A 20,345-nucleotide genomic window follows, 5' to 3' on the forward strand; every position below is an offset into this window, starting at 1 on the left:
CTTCGAGAGGGAAATATAAAATGAATTTGAATTATCATCATTTTTAGCTTTAAAAGAAGAATCGGTGCTGGAAAGAGAAAAAAAAAATCAAAGATACAAAAAAGAACAAAAAAAATTCAAAATAACTTTTTTTTTCATAAAAAGAAACCCTGGATGAAGAAAATCAGAAAAATTTAGCTTGTGACTGAATTGCACTGTCTAGAAAATAGGCACAACTACCGTAAGCTTTTAATAGAGGATAAAAAATTAAACTGGGAAATCGTCGGATTTGAATTAATCAATCAACTAAAAAATAAAAATTTCATTTGACGTGTCGGTCTTGCGTATCTTTTGCGCACGGTTGTTGCTTCAGATCGAACAGTTTAATAAACCAATTTGAACGAAAGCGGGAACGAGAAAACAAGTACACTGTCGCCGCGAGTCTTTCACGAGAAAAACGGGGAAAATAAGAAGGCCCGTTTATTTCTTTTATTTTTGTCTGTTATTTGTCGGGAGTTGCTCGAACAGGATGTCGTGATTGCTCACGACATATCCTGGGTGTGAAACGGTGACTTAGCTTTGGCACGCGCTATCATGGGGGGGAAGTGCAAAGGGAAAATGCGGTCCGATTGGTGCGGGACTCGACGTGTTGTTGCCATTGAAAATTGCTGGCCCGCATAAAGCAAAAGACAAAGAATCAGCAGTGCCCAGTGAAACTATGAACAAGAGTCCGTAGTAGGGAAAAAAAAAAGGAATGACTGGAAAGAAAGATGTTAAGAAACACGGTCTTTCAATTGTGATGTCGCTGATTACGTAGCGTCGCGTTCTAAAATGAGTTTCATTACTGAAAAATATAAAAAAATTAAATGCGGACAATAAGTGAGCGCAATTTTTTAGAAGTGATAAACTACTGGTAACCCAAATTAGGAAGGCAATAAGAAAGGCATTGTGGTTACCTGTCCTGGCGCTGTATAACAACACCGGAAGACCCACGTTTTTTGTTTTTTGTTTTTTAAGTACAGTGTGAAGTTGCATGATTAGTTTCCTTCTTCCCTCCCCCCACATTTCTTTGCCTTTTCTTTAAATTTTTAATTTTTTGAAAACGGAAATTTTTATGAATTTTTAGCGCAGACTTGGCAGCGGCTTACGCGCGAGCGCAAATTGCCGGCCTTCAGAGTTTCGCTCTGGGGTCGGTCGAATTGCGTCTGCTCTTCAACAGTGGCCAACCAGAAGCTGAATTTATTTGCAAAATAGTGGCATGTTCCTCGGGCACCGTTACACTCGATGAAGGGTGTGGCACGGAAATCCTCGAGACATGAACCAGGGCTGGAAAGGGATTGACCGCCGCCTTCCGCTCCGGCCGCCGTGTGCTGATGGAAGATAATAAAAACAATTAAATGAAAGCGATAAACATCATCACAAATTAAACGTAAATTGCCAATACCATGACGAAGCTGTAACCGATCCACAGACTGCCCCAGCCTGCCGGACACTCTGGAATATTCACCGACTGACTGTGGACAGCGATGACGTTGGTTGGAGCTTCGCAAACGACGCAACTGCAATATCAAAGCAAACGAGAATGTGTCAGGTAATTGAATTTAAAAAAAAATTATTGATGACATACCGAGAGATGTAAGGCCTAATGGCGGCGTCCGAAACGGGCATCATGGGAATGGGGGCGTTGGTGGAGAGCCAGAATGATTTATCATTGCGGCTTGCATAATTGCAGACGTTATTGGCATCGCAGAACAAGAACGGCATCGTACTGAATCGCTGGACGCATGAACCCGCAAAACCTGATGGCCATCGTAAAAACGTAATAAATGTCTATCATTATACTCCGGATATAAAATCAACAAATTACATACCTAGATCTTGATTGTGAGCCTTCTCGTTGCCCTCTGTGTAGAGCAAACTGTAACCCTTCCATAGTTCAACCTGGCCAGACTCGCAGAACGGCACTGTTGTCGACTGACTGTGCTTTACCACCAAGAACCCTGATTGGAATACGGACGGCTGTTCGCATGGACGTCCCATATCACCCTTTTCACCTATAGCTCCCGGATAACCCTACGCAACGGACGACGGGCAGAGAACAGTTGAACATTAGCATACGAGGACGGCTCCGGTTTTGATTGTTATAAGATTAAAAGGAATGTATTACAGGTAGACCCTGACGTCCATCGAAACCTCGATCTCCTTTTGGTCCAATAGGTCCAGTAATACCGGGTTGGCCATCGCGGCCCGTTGCTCCCTTGTCTCCCTTCATGCCTTGGATTCCAGGTTGCCCGTCTAAGCCCGGGGTGCCAGGCAAACCAGGGCGTCCAGGTTGTCCTTGATTTGAAGAAGAACGGCATTATGGTTATGAAATGGCCTTGTTACTGTGTCCGCTTTAATCGTACCAGGTAGACCAGAGTCTCCCTTTTGTCCAGGTGGAGGCGTTAGACCAGGATTGCCGCGGTCACCCTTAAGGCCAGCAAGACCTTGTGGGCCGGTAGGACCAGTAGGTCCAGGATATCCTTTCTCACCGGGGAAACCGGCTGGTCCAGGTAAACCAGGAAGGCCATCAAAGCCACGTTCGCCCTTCATTCCAGCTTGCCCAGGTAGGCCAGGAAGGCCGTTATTGCCACGATCACCCTTTTCACCGGGATATCCAGGCTGTCCTTGCGGTCCTGTGTCACCCTTTGGTCCAGAAACACCCGGAAGGCCGTCCATTCCGGGACGACCAGGAGGTCCATCACGTCCGGGTAAACCAGGTGATCCTTGTGGACCAGGTTCACCAACGTCACCCTGTTGACCAGGTGGTGCGTTAGCTCCGGGAGGACCACGGTTTCCTGGCAGACCAGGGAAACCAATTTCACCCTTTTCGCCGGGAATTCCGGGAATACCGTCTCGGCCTTGTTTGCCGTTAAGGCCTGGCAAACCCTTTTCACCTTTGACTGTCAAACCGGGTGGACCCTGAAGCCCAGGGACACCGGCGTCACCTAGAAAGGAAAAATTTCAAGCCTTTCTTTGAATTGATTCAACGGCCGTTATGATCTTTTACCTTGCATGCCCTTTAATCCGTCTAGACCAGAAGTGCCAACCGGACCAGGAAGACCTCGATCTCCCTTTTCACCAGGCCGTCCGGAAAGACCGTCCAATCCTGGGTTGCCTTTAGGTCCTTGAATTCCGGGGAAGCCGGGAAGGCCGATATCACCTTTAGGTCCACGAGGTCCAGGTAGACCAGCTTCACCAGGGAAACCTCGGTCTCCTTTAGAACCAGGAAGGCCGTTGTAGCCTGGTTGACCTTCCTGACCAGGCAAACCTTGCTCGCCTTTCAGACCGTCGATACCAGGTAAACCAGAAGCTCCCTTGTCACCCTTCATGCCCTGTAGACCGGGTCCGCCTGGGATGCAAGCATTTCCTTGCATACCGGGCAAGCCGTCAAGACCAGGTGAACCAGGAGGGCCAGAAATGCCACGATCTCCTTTGTCTCCTTTGCTGCCAGCAAATCCGGAGAAGCCATCGTTACCCTTCGGACCACGCAGACCATCCAAACCTGGCAAGCCGGATGGGCCAGCGTCACCTTTGAGACCAGGTAAACCAGGCAGACCAATGACGCGTTCGCCCTTGTCACCCTTTTCACCAGGACGTCCGTCCAATCCGCTGTTTCCAGGACCTCCCCGAATACCAGGGATACCCGGTTCGCCTTTCTGTCCTTTGTCAGCAGCGAATCCCGGTTCACCTTTGAAGCCCTGTTACAGTGCCACAGTTAAGATAACTTATGGTAACATCACAATTAAAGGCCGTTGTGTCAACTTACGAAAAGACCCTGTGGTCCTACATCTCCCTTTTCGCCTGGAATTCCAGGACTGCCAGGAAGACCATCTAGGCCGGGTTTACCTCGATCGCCCTTCATACCAGTATCACCTTTACGACCGTCTAATCCAGGAAGACCGGCATCTCCAGACAATCCTGGGAGACCAGATGGTCCTCGATCACCTTTGGCACCTGGAGTTCCCGGTAGGCCATTCAAACCTATCCGACAAAAAGAAAAACATGATTTGTTATTATTTATCATGGACGTTGTTATAGCCTTAATTGATGAAGCAAGATGTTTAGCTTACCTGGTTGTCCTGGAAGACCAGGTAAACCTTGGGCGCCAACGCCACCTTCAATTCCAAGATCGCCTTTGAATCCGGGGAATCCGGGAAGACCAGGACGTCCAGCTTCTCCTTGAAGACCGGACTCACCTGCAAATTTGACAATTGATAGTTTTAATTTTACACCAATAAAAAGATAAAGTAAAAGGAAATGTTTCAATACCTTTGCCTCCGTCACGACCGGGCGGCCCAGCAAAACCTGGTGGTCCAGCCGGTCCTGGTGGTCCTGAATCACCCTTCTCTCCTCTGGCACCGGGAAGACCGTCCAAACCTGGCACACCGCGATCTCCTTTCTCGCCAGGGAAACCACCTGGACCAGCAGGTCCTTGAGCTCCAGGTTTGCCTGGCAGTCCTGGCAAGCCCTTCTCTCCCTGTTCACCATTCAAACCAGGCTGTCCTGGTCTTCCAATGCCTGGGATACCAGATTCACCTTTTCCACCTAGAAATTGAAAATGAAATGATGATAATTACATCATTTCAAACGAACCAAAATCGATCTGATAACGGAACCTTTAAGGCCGGGTAAGCCAGAATTTCCAGGAAGGCCGGGTGGTCCATCTTCACCAGGGAAACCCATGGGTCCCAAATCTCCCTTATCACCACGCTGGCCGGGTGGTCCTCTCGGTCCGACAGGCCCTGGAGGACCAATATCACCGACATCTCCCTTTAAGCCCTGTTTTCAAAATTTCCACATTTCGATGCGTTTAGTACGATCACACTCAACGAGATTGCTTTCAACTAACCTCGAGTCCCTGAAGTCCTGGTTCACCTTTTTCACCTGATTCACCCTTTAGACCCATACCACCTTTTTCGCCCTTTTGTCCTTGGAATCCCTTGATGAGCTCAAGGTTTTCGGGGCATTTAGCTGTTAAGTGAATAGATCAATGACCACAAAGAACATCAGACATCCAATCATAATTCAAGCGTACCTGCATCTCCCTTTTCGCCCTTAGAACCGAAAGAGCCAGGCTCTCCCTTAGCGCCGTTACGTCCATCGAGCCCTGGCTCGCCCTTGATCGATGCGCCTCTCTCGCCGGGGATGCCTGGCTGACCGGGCGTTCCGGGTGTGCCATCTAGACCGGGGAATCCAATCTGTCCCTTATCGCCTTTCATGCCGGGGAAGCCAGAAAGACCGGGCTGTCCGGGAGGTCCACGAAGACCAGGAGGTCCAATTGGTCCAGCTCGGCCGTATTCTCCTCGATCTCCCTTATCTCCCGGTGGTCCTCTTGCCAGAACGTCTGGAATGGCAGTGATTTCACCTTTTTGGCCTTTAGGTCCTATCTGACCAGGCTCCCCAGCGCGGCCCTATGGAGTTCCATGGAGATGGAACAAATTAGATTTGAGTTGTAGTGACACTGCAATATTAACCTTACCTCAAGACCAGGTAAACCAGGTGGTCCAAGAAGACCATCGTCACCGGGTTGTCCAGGATATCCACGTTCGCCAGGTGGTCCTCGTTGACCGGGAGGGCCGTTAACACCGTCCAAACCACGATCTCCTCTTTCTCCTTTAATGCCCGGGCTACAAGCGAAGCAGAGCCCGGCATCACCTTTTTCGCCGTTGAATCCAGGTAGACCTGGAGTTCCTGGAATACCATCGCGTCCCTTGTCTCCTTTGGGTCCAGGATAGCCCGGCGTACCAGGGATGCCATCAATGGCATCTCCGGGAGGACCTCGAACACCTTGGTAACCTCGTTCACCTTTGAGACCGGGCAGTCCATCACGTCCAGGGAGACCGTCAAGACCTTTGGGACCCTATTTCAGAGTTGTGCAATAGAACATTTTGAATAGAAAAAGTTTGGGATTTGATAACTTACCACAATCGATATGCCTTTCTCTCCAGGAGGACCCATCAAACCAGGAAGACCTGGAGATCCCGGAGGACCCTGAAGACCAGGCTCACCCGGATAACCTAAAAGAGGTAGTCATATCATTAGTCGTTATGGTAATCATAATTGTTTTTATCCATTAAGTGTAACCTGCAAGTCCAGCGTCTCCTTTGTCTCCCTTATCACCAGCTGGGCCTTCGGATCCGGGCAAACCAGGACTACCAGCACCACCAGGTGGACCAGGGCTACCTCTAGGGCCAGGATCACCGGGAAGTCCATCAATACCGTTGCCACCGGGAGGTCCAGGAAAACCTCGTGGACCAGCTGGACCTGGTGGTCCGGGTACACCTTTGCCTCCCTTTACAAAATATTAAATTCAAATTGATATTACTAAACGTGAGTGGTAAAGAAAGGCAAACTTACTCCAGGGGCTCCAGGTGGTCCTCTCAAACCGGGCAGACCGGGAATTCCAGCCAAACCGCCGTCACCTTTAGGACCTGGTCGACCAGGTAATCCGTCTAAACCGTCATTGCCTCGGTCACCTTTTTGTCCGGTAGGTCCTGGTGGTCCGGGGAATCCATCTTTACCCTACACGCGATAAGTATTTAAGATTTTTGTTTATGGAATTATCTTAAAAACAAAATTTGCATTAAAAACTTACTCGAGGACCTGCTGGTCCAGGCAATCCTTTTTCACCTTTCATTCCTAAATCTCCTTTCATGCCAGCTTCACCTTGAGGACCTGGATTGCCTAATGGACCTACATCGCCTTTGTCTCCCTATTTTTGAATCAAAAACGGGGCATAAAGTGGACTGCCTTTGGAATTAAGTTCATCTATAGTCCGTTTTTACCTTCATACCAATCATACCCTTCTCTCCTTTAGGGCCTATGTAGGTTTCATTGCGTCCAGAAAATTCACCTTGCCCACAGGACTCTCCTTTCGGTCCAGGTGCACCTTTGTCGCCCTTTTCACTCTCAACACAGATGCCCATTAGACCTTTGTCTCCTTTCATTCCAGAAGGACCTGTCAATCCCTGAGTTACGCCAAGAAACATATTAAACACCTTTAAGAAAGTAAGAAGTTTAAACAATCTTACGGGTAAACCACTTTCGCCTTTGGTGCCTTTAATGCCTGTCAGTCCAGCTGGACCAGGGAATCCGGGTTGGCCACGAACTCCATCAAGACCAGGTTCACCCTTTTGTCCTTTACTGCCGGGGAACGGAGCCTGAGCTGGCTCACCTTTTTCACCTTTACCACCGGGCAGACCGGGCAAGCCTCGAGGTCCGGGATCACCTACCATTCCCATACCACCTGGAGCTCCCTTTGATAACCCAACAATGGTGTATGAAATGCCAGAAACAAATCAAAATTTGAATCTAATGCTGATCAAAAAAAACATAACACGAGATATTGAATTACGTCTGTGCCGTTGCAACCGTCCATGCCGTTCATGCCCGGCGGGCCGGGAGGTCCCTGGATGCCAGGGATTCCGTTTATTCCAGGAAAACCGGGCATACCCATTTTACCGCGATCACCTTTCGGTCCTCGAGGTCCTTGCGGTCCAGGTTCACCTTTGTCACCTTTTGGTCCTTCTAAACCTTCCATACCTTGGAATCCTGGTAAGCCGGTAGGGCCAGGATTACCCGGCGTTCCTGGAGGCCCCTAAAAATTATGAACAACAAAAACGCAATTATGGTCATTTTTTATATGGCGGCCGTTTTATGACTGTCAAACATTCCTTTTGCTTTTTCTTATGTCTAAAAATCAAAAAGCTTGGAGACCGACAGACACGCACCAGACAAGGTGTAAGAAACCGTACATTCTCACTGTTATTTACAACATCGTCACATGTTTATACTTACTAATCCACCCCTATAGTGTACATGTTTAATTTAATTTTCTTCCTCTTTGTGTTATACAATTCATTTGATACATGCTGTTTTTGGGGAAGCTTCTGAAGAGGGCCAAACCTTGTTTCCCAGGGACGAGTGTAAACAAAACCCACAGACTGCGTAGAGGAATGTCGGCGGAGAATATTTACACGGCTTTGCTGGCCGCTTCATCGAGCTATCAGACAACGCGTCTGGGACCGTTGCAATCTATATACACTAGTTATGGACGTGTTGAACGATCGCTATTTGTTTACAGAAGGAGAAGGGAACAAGTGCGCTGTCCGTGAATTCCATAGCATCCCTACGAAAACGGGAGGCGTTAGACAACATAATCCCGTCTACTCTTGCACTTGTTTGATGGCCTTTTTTTGATTAGTTTCATTTTATAAAATGCTGCGCAAGTTTTTGTTTGCGTACTGAGTTTGCTTATGTTGTTTTTTTTTTAATATACTGAACAAGCAGTTCGTTATACCCGACAGTATGTTGTAAGCATTAACATGTCAAGAGCTGATTGACGTCGATTACCAAACACGATTTTGGAATGAGAATATTCTAAAACAACTTTTACCATCAGTTTTTAAATTCACATCTTTTTTTTTTTTGTCAAAATATAAAGAGATGGATATGCAAATTTATAATAACTCAGATTACAGATTTCTCTCTCCTACACGTACAGAAACTGGATTTTAATGAGCGAAGGGGAAAGATATAACGTTAACATAACGGGACTTGTGACCACCGCGTTCCACATAGCGCCATTCGTGAAAGCTAACAATTTACAGACATAATTGGTGTGTGTAAAAAAAAATGAACTAATGGCAGAGTAAAAGGATGTTTTTTTGTTTGAGAAACCTACCCGCGATCCTTTTTCGGCGACGCATTTCGGTGTGCATGGCGAGCTGCATCCTCCGCAGTCTCCGGGTTTGGACGCCATTGGGAAAGACCTGTCATCGTCCGTACGTCCGTACAGTCCTCCGTAAGAACTGGAATTGAATTGCTGTTAAATAAAAAACAAATAATGAATGACTTGATTGGGGCCGACAAGTCAAGACAATCAATTCAGGTAAATCAGTCAACTGTGCAAATAATGCAAAAGGAAAGAGAGAGAGAGAGGGGGGTTAGTTATATGGCCTGCTTCCTGTCGTTATGATGGCATTCCCTTGTTGGGAAGCGCAAAAGAAAAGAGACGCCATTGGAGGCAGCTGAAACAGATGCGACAAAAGCCCCTTCTTTATCGGTGGTCCCTCACTCTCTTATTTCTCCACTCGGCCATGCAAGTCATATTTTTTCTCGAATCTGTGTTAATTTCTTTTACGGTGTGGCCCCTCTCATCCGAGCGCACAAGTGCTGCCGTACCGGAAAGCAAAGAAAAACTGGTAAGAAAGCAGAACGACCGTCTTCAACAGCGACTGTCGCGACCTTATGACGTCGTGTACGTCTCTATTTGTCTGGCGAATGGTTAACAAGAACAGCGACATGATGTGCCTGCTCTATTTAAATCCTATTTAATATCCTTTATGTAAAAAAAGGAAAATGTTGGAATAAAGTTACACAGTTTTTTTTTATTTTTGTAATACAATAGTAACTGGTTTTTAAATGGGAAAACTTTCGCTTATGAAATTATCTTTATCCCCCCATTTTCGGCTTTTTTTTTCTAGTTTGACATGAAAATGAGGCGCTCTTTGCGCTGTCCCGACAATCCTTTCTGGTTTTATCTGCGTTCAAACTTGATTGAGACAGCATTTCTTGACTAATGTCTCTGTTGAGTCGAAAAGGTGACAAACAATTTCGATTCCGTGTGTCATAAATCCATCTGTTTCTTTTTTTATCGAATTCACTCTTTTTCCCCATTTTTCTTCTATTTCTTTTTATCTAACCATTAAGGAGCTCTAAAAGGGACGAACGAAGTGGTCACCTCTTTGACGCGGTAAATGGGAAAACCAGAAGAATTGCTATGAAACCAGTGGCTTTTTTTTTTTTTTTCCTTCTTTTTTGGGAAGTGTGAACATGTGTGAACAAAAAGCACTCGCTCAGAATTATCATTTATCTCTTTAGTCTGTTTGCCGGATGATTGTGTGAGGGTAGAAAGTGCTGGACTATAGTTTAACGAAAAAGGCTGAATGATTTTGCCGACTTTTCGTCGGCATTTGAAAGCCCAGCAGGTCAAGCACCCATACAGTGTAATTGATGATCTTCAAATGCGTTTCAAACTCTGACAAGACAATTTTTTGCATTTCATGTTTTTTCTTTTTTTCCGGCAGCGACACGATTAAGTATAAAAAAGATTACAATGAAAAAGAAACGGGGGGATAACAACAATAATCATAAATCAAATGATAAGTCAGGCTACATTCTCGTGTCAAATCGGCCATTCGATTAGTATTATCGTTATTTTTTCGGATTGCTGAAGAATGCGTTAATTGGTTAATTTTTGATGACGAGTCGAAATGAAAAAAGCTCCGGGATTGCTCGGTATGTTCAATCGCCTACTATCCGCCATAAGAATTCCGTTTTATTTTATTTTTTTTTCATCGAGAATCTTTCATTCGGTGTTGGTAACATCGACTGGGATTTAAAAGATACATTTTCAGAGGCAAAAATGAAGTAACAGGCCTTATCTTGGCATTATGCGTTTCGCTTCTTGAAAAAAGCCTTCTCAGTTTTCCTGAGAATGCCATGCCCGTCAATGAAGTGCCAGTGTCGCGTGTTTTCCTTGTCTCTCCCTTATTCCTCCGTCTTCTTCCTCTTTCTTCCCCCCTCATCACTAACAGTCTACCAGTATCTGTGTCTAGTCTCTCTTCTTTTTTTGTCGAGTCCTCGATGGCGATCCGTCTTTTCCCCCTTTTTTTTTTTTTTTTTCTTCAGAAATAGATGCAAACCCCCATTCATAGTCAAAAAGAGCGAAGGTTCTAGAGACGTGGAACGACAGAAGGGAAAACATGTACAGCGTAAAAAACCTATATTTACCACTCGCACCTGGTTATTTCTTTTTTATTATTATTTTCCCTCTTCGACCCATTTACTCTGCCGCTATATTTTTCTTTCTGATTTACAAAAATCTTTATGGAAAAAAAACACACGATGCGTTTCACGAGCTGGGAAATGTTCACTCTTGGCGTAAGTAAATGAGCCGGAAAATGATGTTGTCCTTCCGCGGGGGTTTCCATGTTTCTTAACTAATCGTTGATGTAAGTTGCATGGACCAGCAGTTGTGCTCGTTTTCTATCTATAGTACGTACATCTGCGTGAACTCGACCTGACATTGAGGTTTCATTGTCGGATTATTTCTTTCATTTTTAGTTTAAAAAAACTATTTTTAGTTGCGTCCCTCAACATGCACAGATTTTCATAGCTCTTTCTTTCTTCTTTCAATTTATTTACATTTTTTTTTTTATTCAGTAGGGTTAGACACTGTTTATGTGAAGAGACCCCCGAACATGCGGCGTATATACCCGAGAAAACTCGAGGAGAATAGAACTTAAATTGTGAATGCCAGGTAGTGTTTCACTCAATCGTGACTTTATGTTGCTCCCAGTTCTATTTATTTCCCTGTACTTTTTTACTAAGCCGAACCTCTTCGCCCTTTCTACAGTCCATTTTCTTTTTTATTGCCCACATTGCGAGCCAGGCCTGAGCGTGTGACGACTGACCGTGTTTGCGCCGACATTCTAAGTTTCTATTCAAACGAACGGCCCGAAAAGTCAAACGTAGTGGAAAAGAAAAAAAAAATAAGAGAAAAAGAAGAAGAAACATAAAGAAAAAGGAGGGACGAGCGAGAGTGTAGTACATAGCAGCGCATCCCCGTGAGAAAAGCGAGTCCGCGGGTTCGGGTGGTAATTTTCGCAGGGAGCCAAGGGGTCGAAGAGACTGATCTAACGTACGGCAAACACACCACTAACGGTGAATATATTTCTTATACAAAAAAAAAAAAAAAAAAAAAACCAAAAGAAAAATGTACAATTTTCAGACTCTTGACTCCCCTCACTGACGCTCTGCCTTATGTAAAAATATAGTCGTCGTTGTTAGTTGTGAATGTTTACGTATCGTGTGCACAGCCGCAATATTTCTTCTGCTGGCTATTTTACATTTGTCTTTTTTTTTTTATTATTTATTTCTCAAGAGCCTACACATCTTGGGCCCCATAAAAACAAAACACAAAAATACAAAATAAGTGAAAAAATTTTTGGAAACAAATATTTATTCAACTCTTTTGAGTTTTCGGTGCGCTCCGGACGATGGACGACTTCCACCCACTTCCTCTTCCCAACTCCCCCCCCCCCCCTCTGTTTTTTTTCCTTCCAAATTCTTTTGGATGTTTCCTCCAAATAGGCATCGGCTTTTTCACTTTCTACCGTGTCTTGATCTTCTTCGTGTCCGTTATCATATAAACAAAAGCCAGAAGAAATCGCTACATGTTCTGAATCCCCCCCCCCCGCCCTCTTCGTCTGTACAATTCCTCTGTTTAAATTGTAAACAAAAGGGCCTATTTCAATGACTAGCTAGAATAGTAAGGCCTCGCAGGTAAATCTGGCCGATCACTATACAAAAAAAAGAAGGGCGCGTCAGCTTTCAATTCCCAGCTGATGGATCTTTTAAACTTCAGGGTGCTGTTGGTAAAAGGAAGAGATCCACCAGCTGAAGGTTGACATTGCGCACGCAACCAACAGCAGTGTGTGTGTGTGTGCACATACAAACTGACTGTCTTGTTAGCGAGTCGCTTTGTATACGTGTACATAGACTTTCAGGTTTCTATAGCAACGGCCGGCGCAAAACTTGAAAGGCAAACACAGAATATACACACACGTATAGATTGTGTTAGGAGAGAAACCCAGAGACAGCAAAGGACGAACCAGAAAAGACTGTGAAGGGATGTATTTATAAATAGAACTCAAGTCATCGCTCCATTCCTACCTCCCCCTTCCTCGTGCGCCTTTGGCAGTTGATTTTTTTTTTGTATACACTCGTGTTTGTCAGTTTGCTCCCGATTTTCCCGACTCTATTCCCGCTAGCATGCAATCGTATGTAAACATCCGATTCCCGAAAGCAACAGTGGCCCGATGGCGACATGACCGAGCAGAATGAAAAATAGAAAACTTGTATGGTCGGTTTTGGTGATCCACTAGATAACCTATTTAACCTCGATAGATTGCCGAGTCAAAAAGCTGTTTGCCGCTTTGCTAATGGCTACACTGTACAATTTCTAAGCGAAAAAAAAAAAAAATAAATAAATTCGTTTAAATAACTAAAGAAAAACATCGAATTAAAAAGTATGAAGTTGTCGTCATAGACCAAACAGTGGGAAAACCGGTTCACATTTCGCTGGCTGCTTGTCATGTTTATCAATTTGAAAAAGAGAAAAAAAAGTAAGGCATGAATTGATGTTGGATGCCCTGTTGTTTTTTTTTTTTTAGAAGAAAACTCCTTATCAAATCGTCGGTCTCTTTCAAACTTCACGACGATTTATCGTCTTCGACGCATTATCCTTTTATTTATTTTATTTTTTGATTCCTTCAAAATTAATGTAGGATAAACTTCCTGTCAGACAGTGATGTGACCAGTGACCCTATACAGACTATTTTTTTTTTTTTTTTTTGGTCTTGGGAAATTTCCAATAAATGGCCGAGTCAGCGAAATCAATAATAAACCGATGAGTGTGCTCCGAGAAATGACGTTCAATTTCGACACAATAACGCGAAACGACATTTCTTAAAAACACGAAACAAATCGAAGAATGTTTTTGTATTTATCTCTTTCTTTTTTTTTCTTTCTGGGGGTTTTTTAAAGTCTCGCCAAGGATGGGAAGGAATCAGTGACAGGATCTGATTACGTGTGTATGTCTCGAGACGTAGAGAGCTGTTGGCAGCGCTTAGGAAGCTGCCCGGGTTACGTCTTGGAACAGAACCCCCCCACTTCTCTCAACCCCAAAACCCGCCCTGTCTTTTTTTTCTTTCTTTCTTCATGGCTGGATCATGGAATCTTGATTGAGTTTTGAAAAAAAAAAAGCAAGCCATAAAAACAAAAGAAAAACATTTCAAAGACAAGAAGAGATTCTTCGTCTGCGTTCTACCATAACTTTCAATGTCAGTTTGTTTTTGTTGCTTTTAACCCCCCCCCCCCCCCCCCCCCCCCACTCTATACATCACATACGTAACTCTATCGCTGACAACAGACAAACAACAGTTTCAAAGATCACATTCAATCTCGTTTTATTCGGTTGACTGTGATAGAACATGTTCGAATCAAGACACCAGACAAAATGGCTGCTCCAAAGAGATTCATTTTGAATTCCCGCTATCTTACAAACATGTTTCTTTTTTGTGGTTTCAAATCAATTCGGCTAGATTATAATGCGTGGCTTTATATTCACGCCGGCACCTTCCGCTCCCGACCCTTCACGTTTTTCACCCTCCATTGTTTTATTTTAAACACATTTGGGAGGGGGGGGGGTGCGAGGAGATGTTTGATATTCCTCGGCCGCTTAAGGTGAACGAGAAGCAAACAGTTCGTGATCTACAGAGGGTTCAACACATCTGTTAGTATTTTTGGTAAAGGCATTTCGTAGCCAAGCTCACGTCGGATTTCGTGTAATTTATACGCAATCCTCGTCGCATACGTAGTAGAGTAACAGTTATCGGACCATTTACTTTTCTTCCTGAACATCTGCATAAGAATCCGGTAGCGCTTTGTGCGCTCCACCCTTCGCTCCGTTGAGTTAATATAGATTTCTTTCTTTTTTTTAAAATGCTATTTTAATGAAACGTGTTGGACGAAAGACAGAAGTCTGAATAGAGAAAATGAGAAGGGGTCAGAAAAAGCTTTTCAGCTGGTGCCGATGATGTTCGCTGTTTACACGTCTGCGGGAAAAAGGGAGAAAACCGACTCCATCAACAGTTCGAGTCGGCCGGGTCAGAGGTCGGGCCACCGCTGAGCTTCCGAACATTGGAGCCATCAGCAACTGGCCCGCCGAAGGAGTTCTTGCAAGAAAATAAAAACTGGGTCGTCGGATCGCATGACGACGTAAAAATCCTGCTGTTTGTCAGCCATCTCTATAAGCGCCAGCAGTTCCTCTATGTTTGTTCTTCTCTTTGATTTCTGTCGTCCTTCTTGCATTTTCTTCATTTTTAGTTGCCCTACGTAACACCCGATATCGGCGTGATAAGAGCGCATGGTCTCTTGGCGCTGCTGCGGAAACCAACTGACTGGAACGACAACACGACACAACCTTTGAAACGTTCTCTATAACATCCCTGGCATCGATTGCACGCCATGGCGCCGATCATCCGACCTCGCCCCGACACACAAGCAGACGCCATGTCCAAACGATGCACGCGGCTGTTGGAAGGCTACCGAAATCTTTAGTGAGCCGGGGCCTACTAATGAGCTCAATGTAAACGCCTTAAAAAAAAAAAAAAAAATGTTTTTAAGGTTTTTGTTTTGTTAAGCGGAAGTTGAAAATGGATGGCGAAGCCAACATATCGACAAAAGCCTGCATGTTCCAGGAAGGCCAAACCAACTCAAATGGGAAAATGTGTTGGACTCGTTTTGTTTTTTTCCTCAGCTACTGGCATCTCTTCTTCTCTTTGTTTTTTCTTTTATTGCCCTTTCTTTTTGAAATAAACGAAACTATTCAACGAGGAATAGGAAATGGAGTTCAGAAAGGCGGCCGAGTGATGAGACTTTTTGCATATTTGTCCTCTGACTATACGATCACAATTGGGGAATCCAACAAAAATGTCTGGATGATCTTAGTTTGGCTCTTTTCTCAGCTTCCTCGTTGCGCATTTCTTGGCTCTAAAATACAAGCAGCTTATTGTTTTTTTTTTGTTTTTTTTTTCAAAGTAGTCGTGAGGTAACGGTCCCGAACGGGGTAAAGAAAGCTCCGGGAGATATTCGGCTTCCACACTTTCAATGATTATTTTTTCATTTTGTATTTTCCTTTTTCCCCAGTTCGTCTCGGAGCTCTCGCCTGCGCTATTTTTAAGAGCGACAACTCAACCTCTTCGAATGCGTGGAGCCGCTCGTGCACATCAATAATGCGCCTTCCATTTAAACTCAATGGATTTCCTCGCGTCGACATACAACGTTCAACAGTTTATTTTTTAGTTTTTTTGGAGAAATGACCGTGATTCATCCTAATAGCGTTCGTCCAGCCCAAGCAATGGTTGTCGAATTTAATGGGGCCCAAACAGCGTGAAAAATGGTACCCCACACGAACGCCATAAAGATCTAACAATTCCAATAAGAGATCGTATCCTGAACTTCCATTTTACTTCTGTCATAAATATTGTGGTTATCTAACACAAGTAAACAAAACACCTATTGTTCGATACGGGCACTGTTTACCTGTCCTGTAAGAAGGTATACATAAATCATCAACACCAAGACGGTGGCATTTAAAAAAATTATAGCTGATGGGACAACTAGTTGACGGCATCACAATGTCTGGCAAAATCAAAGATATCGAAAGGGTCAGTTGCATTACGAGGAAGAGCTTCTGTAAAACAATCTGTCGGCATATGGCGTACCATGCAATCAACACCCGCACGATGCGGCATAGGCTCTGATGACTATACGTCTTTCTTTTCTTTGGGTTTGGTGTTTATGTTTGCGTTATTTTAACTTGTCAAGTCTTTTGTGTTATTCTATTCCAAGCTCAGGGCTTACATAACCGTCCAAAACCTTCGCTTGGTCGGTCACGGGAAGGCTGGAACACCTGTCGAGACTCCCGATACCTTTCTGATTCCTCTCCAGCGCTTCCAATGGAATTTCTTATACGCCCCTTTGTTTTTCAATTTCCCAATCGACGTGTTGATAAATCCCTGCACGTTCGAGTATAACATCACCCCGCTGATTTAACCGAAGATAAGACGGGAGTCGGTCGCCATTTGTTTTATCCCAATGAATGAAAGAGAAAGCGGAGAACATATCGCCGGCGCATGCTGTAATGAGATATGCACACTATCGTAATACACCCAATCAACCGGAGGCCGAAAAAAAGGAAAAGAAAAAAACCCATGTTCATGATCTCTTTGCGATTTCGTTGGTTTCCGGGTCAAACTCCAGCCGAAACAGGAAAAACGACGCGTGTTCCAACCATGTCTGCTTTTGAGTGTCATGTCAGGTGAACAACGTAAGGGGGTTTATGATTCTATATAAGCAAAGAAGAGGCACGATTTTCGTATAGCCGCTGGCATGTCGACGGTGTGAAACGAGTTGAATAGAAAGTCTAAGGGCAGAAAAGATGAACATTCTGAAGAGATTATAGCCCAAGAAAAAAAAATATCCCACCGCCTCCTCGAGGTTCCCTCTTTCTTGTATGTGTCTGTGTGTTTCATATACTGTAAATCGGTTGATTTCTTCACGTTTCTCTAAACAGGTGAAGAGGTCACGCTCCGGCCGAGTGAACAACACGAGAAAAAAAAAGCTAACAACAATGAGAGGCGCCCTTCGGCTGATTACACGAAACAGAGAAACAATTTTTATTTCTTGATATGGAAGAATCAACTGAACTAGAAAGAAAAACTAAGAGATAAATCTACTAATCGGTTGGGAACGATTGAATGAACAAACCCCTTATGTGTCTGATTTTTTCAAGATAAAACAAAAAACAAAGGGCTAGCAAGAAAAGGCTTTGTTATCGCTTCTAACGATCAGGTGAAGAGATTCAACATCAAATTGAGAAACGTAAATGAAAATGGAAACAAAAGGAGCAGAGAAGAAGACCCTTCTTGGTTGGATGATTAACAAATTTTTAGTTCGGGGGGATAACAAAGAATACCTGGAGCGTAATTTCCTCAATCCCGATGGATGACTTAACTCGGTACGTGATAGAAATACTTAAAAGATTTTTTGTTTTGCGTTTGTGCGAACGTCGTTTTGTGGTTATAGTGTTTGTTTGGTAGTTGTCTTTGTGATTATTCTCGTGTCAATGCTTGTTTTGACGTCATTTTTTTTTTCCTCTAAGCAATTTGAGGGAAGGGCTTGGTGTTTACACTGGCGGCTCTCCTTTTTCATCCTGTTTCAATGTCCCACCTTCTTTTGTCAATTACGTTTGCACGTCCCTTTTGCTCGCAGTTTATCTGACCCTGCTTCCTTGACTGTCTGATTGTTTTGACCAAAGACAAAACGCAATGTCAATATTAGCACGAGGAAATACAACATCCACCACAAAAAAAAGATTGACTTACACACACACACACACACCCCGAGGATGACAAAGTACGAAGAGAAGATGAGCTCATTTCGAGACATTTGATTCTCGTTCTGCCGTGTCAGTTTAAAAACTCGCAGTTTCAAGCCAATTTTTTGAAATCCCCTTTCTATCCCACTCACCTACACCCTTTACTTCATGAGTGACGTGTCCAATGACAAGGAAAAGCGCAAACTACGTCCATACCGCAAAAACACTCAACATGTCATCGGTATGTTTGCTAATGAAATAAGGGCCGTTTCGGGGATAACCCCACAAGACGCTCTTCAGTCATCATTGATTCATTTTACGTGAAGACTTTGAAATTTCGTCGAATGATTTCCATTCTAGAGGGCGGAATGGCGATGGCCCACACACGTTCGGACGCTCGTAAACGGAGAACGAGAGAGGCAAAATGGGAAATCGAGAAAATAACTTAGAAAGACGAGACGTCGTCTCCCTTTGGTTCTTAACAAATTCTGTCGAAAAAATTCAAAAAAAAGTGGGGAGGAAATGTGACGGGTGCCCGTCCACAGCTTTCGTGGAACTGAGGGTGGGCCACACAACGATCGAATTTCATCGCCGATTTTTGTAGGCTGAGGAGCGGCCTCTTACGTTTCAGTCCAGCTCTACAGCGATGGGCTTTCTTTGAAATATAGCACGACGTAATTAACTAACTCGTGATTGTCTAACATGGACGGTCGATTGCGCGGACGCCCTTGACGAATTTTCAAAGCACATCCAGGAGGAAATCCAGGAGGAAACACGGAGATGAATATATATATATTATTTTAAGTCCAAAATCTTGCATCAGACGACCATACGTGATATACTGAAACAAACAGGATAGAATTCAACTTGAAAGTTGGGCGGTGGGCGTTTCGTCCGACGACCGAACATTTCATCTTGAACTTTGGCCTCCCGATGCGTGAAAGGCGCGTGTAATCGAAACCGTTCCTGGAGGATCGATAGCATCGCAGTTTGACAAGAAAGAAAGAACGAGAAACAGAGAGACGGACGAAGAGAGGCAAAACACGCAAAGAAATATCTAATAGTTAAACAAGTCCAACGACTTGTAACTATTACGAGAAGAAAAAAAAAAATGGTGTTAAGAGAGAAGAGACAAGGCGCTTTTAAGGGTCACGTTGCAATCAAATCTCATTGACCTGCACCAGCTCTTGGCCAACAAGATTTTTGCCATCTGTCATCTTAACATCGTTAAAAGATTTTTTACATTTCCTTTTTTGTTTCTCGCTTTTCTATTGTTGTTACGTTCACCGTAAACAAATGGCAGTTTCCGGTGGCTACCTTGTTCTGTTAGCATCGATATCGTTGAACCAAAATGATTGACCAACATCTTTTAATCATATCAGTTTCAAACACTTTTACGTAAGCAAAAATCATCACTTGATTATGGAGGATTTTACGTCCGTCCCTTGTTTCAATGTCCACAGAGTTTAAAACATCTGATGCAAAAGCGAAATAGGAAAAGAACATCTTACTTGAGCATTATTAGTCACGATGATGGCACCGAGGAAGATGATTGCAATAACCCTGAAACAAGTTGGAATAAACCGTTTGAGTCAAACGCAGCCAATCAGCACATCCGATCGAATTTGCACTCGTATAGCGAATGCTATAGAAATGGCGTAAGACAACAAACCACTCACCATTGGAAACGCTTCCATCGGACTGTAGGTCGGACCATCGAGTGTTGGCTCGCCGCTCGCCGGCCCGCCATCGCTGATGAGGATGGACTTGCTCTTGGTGGCCAACTGGGGCGGTACGAAAAACGTCAAATTTGTTTTTTAAACAATACACACAAAAAAACTGAAGAAACCCAAACCACTATGGGTTTCCTCCGCTGTGGCTGTAACGACTTACAACAACCGTCACTTTTTCTTTGTCTACGATTCGATTCAATTGGCCATGCGACCGTCTTTTATGAACTAGAATTGTGATATCACCGTGGAAGGCGGCCGTAGTGCGATCACACAACTTCGACTTTACCGCTAAGAACTGTTGGTTATCCTCCGAATGAGGTAATGGCTGTATTTCTTGTGGACGCGCAGGGAGACTCCGACACGCGTCTTCCCCACCAAAGGACTCCTGAGTAACCGCTGAGAGTGTTCCAAAACTCCAGAATCTTTGCCCACCTTGGACGGCTCCGCCTTCGCTCCAAACTGGCTACACCCACAGTTAAATAGTTCCAAACGATTTTAACAAATTTCTAATTGAATTTGAAGAAAGACATTGCAAAAATAATTTGCATTTGATAAAATAAGTTCTCCGAAATATTCGCATTGTT

The 20,345-nt window shown here is 44.1% G+C and overlaps 1 protein-coding gene across 1 annotated transcript; it reads right to left on the bottom strand.

Moving 5' to 3' along the window:
* Positions 1–914: 914 nt before the first annotated feature.
* Positions 915–20,160, bottom strand: LOC130690883 (collagen alpha-2(IV) chain-like). The gene is made up of 24 exons (XM_059494466.1): positions 19,708–20,160; positions 19,540–19,591; positions 8,705–8,845; positions 7,376–7,618; positions 7,053–7,277; positions 6,807–6,989; positions 6,617–6,733; positions 6,379–6,543; positions 6,106–6,313; positions 5,944–6,038; positions 5,501–5,881; positions 5,057–5,432; positions 4,871–4,992; positions 4,638–4,800; positions 4,291–4,566; positions 4,092–4,217; positions 3,788–4,002; positions 3,029–3,719; positions 2,385–2,966; positions 2,147–2,316; positions 1,851–2,052; positions 1,607–1,778; positions 1,424–1,538; positions 915–1,349 (listed from the first exon to the last, which is right to left on the bottom strand). Exons 1-24 carry the CDS (start codon positions 19,776–19,778, stop codon positions 1,092–1,094), a joined length of 5,349 nt encoding a protein of 1,782 aa, XP_059350449.1. The 5' UTR covers positions 19,779–20,160; the 3' UTR covers positions 915–1,091.
* Positions 20,161–20,345: the final 185 nt, after the last annotated feature.

Source organism: Daphnia carinata, chromosome 1 (assembly GCF_022539665.2).
Source record: "Daphnia carinata strain CSIRO-1 chromosome 1, CSIRO_AGI_Dcar_HiC_V3, whole genome shotgun sequence".
In the NCBI taxonomy this organism is placed as follows: Eukaryota; Metazoa; Arthropoda; class Branchiopoda; order Diplostraca; family Daphniidae; genus Daphnia; species Daphnia carinata.

Excerpts from the sequence above, each read along its gene's own strand:
- LOC130690883 (XM_059494466.1), bottom strand. The coding sequence starts at position 19,778 with ATGGCGGGCCGGCGAGCGGCGAGCCAACACTCGATGGTCCGACCTACA. Across the intron at positions 6,990-7,052 it reads AAGGCGAAAGTGGTTTACCC|GGATTGACAGGTCCTTCTGG; the intron begins GTAAGATTGTTT and ends GGCGTAACTCAG. Across the intron at positions 4,218-4,290 it reads CGGTCGTGACGGAGGCAAAG|GTGAGTCCGGTCTTCAAGGA; the intron begins GTATTGAAACAT and ends TCAAATTTGCAG.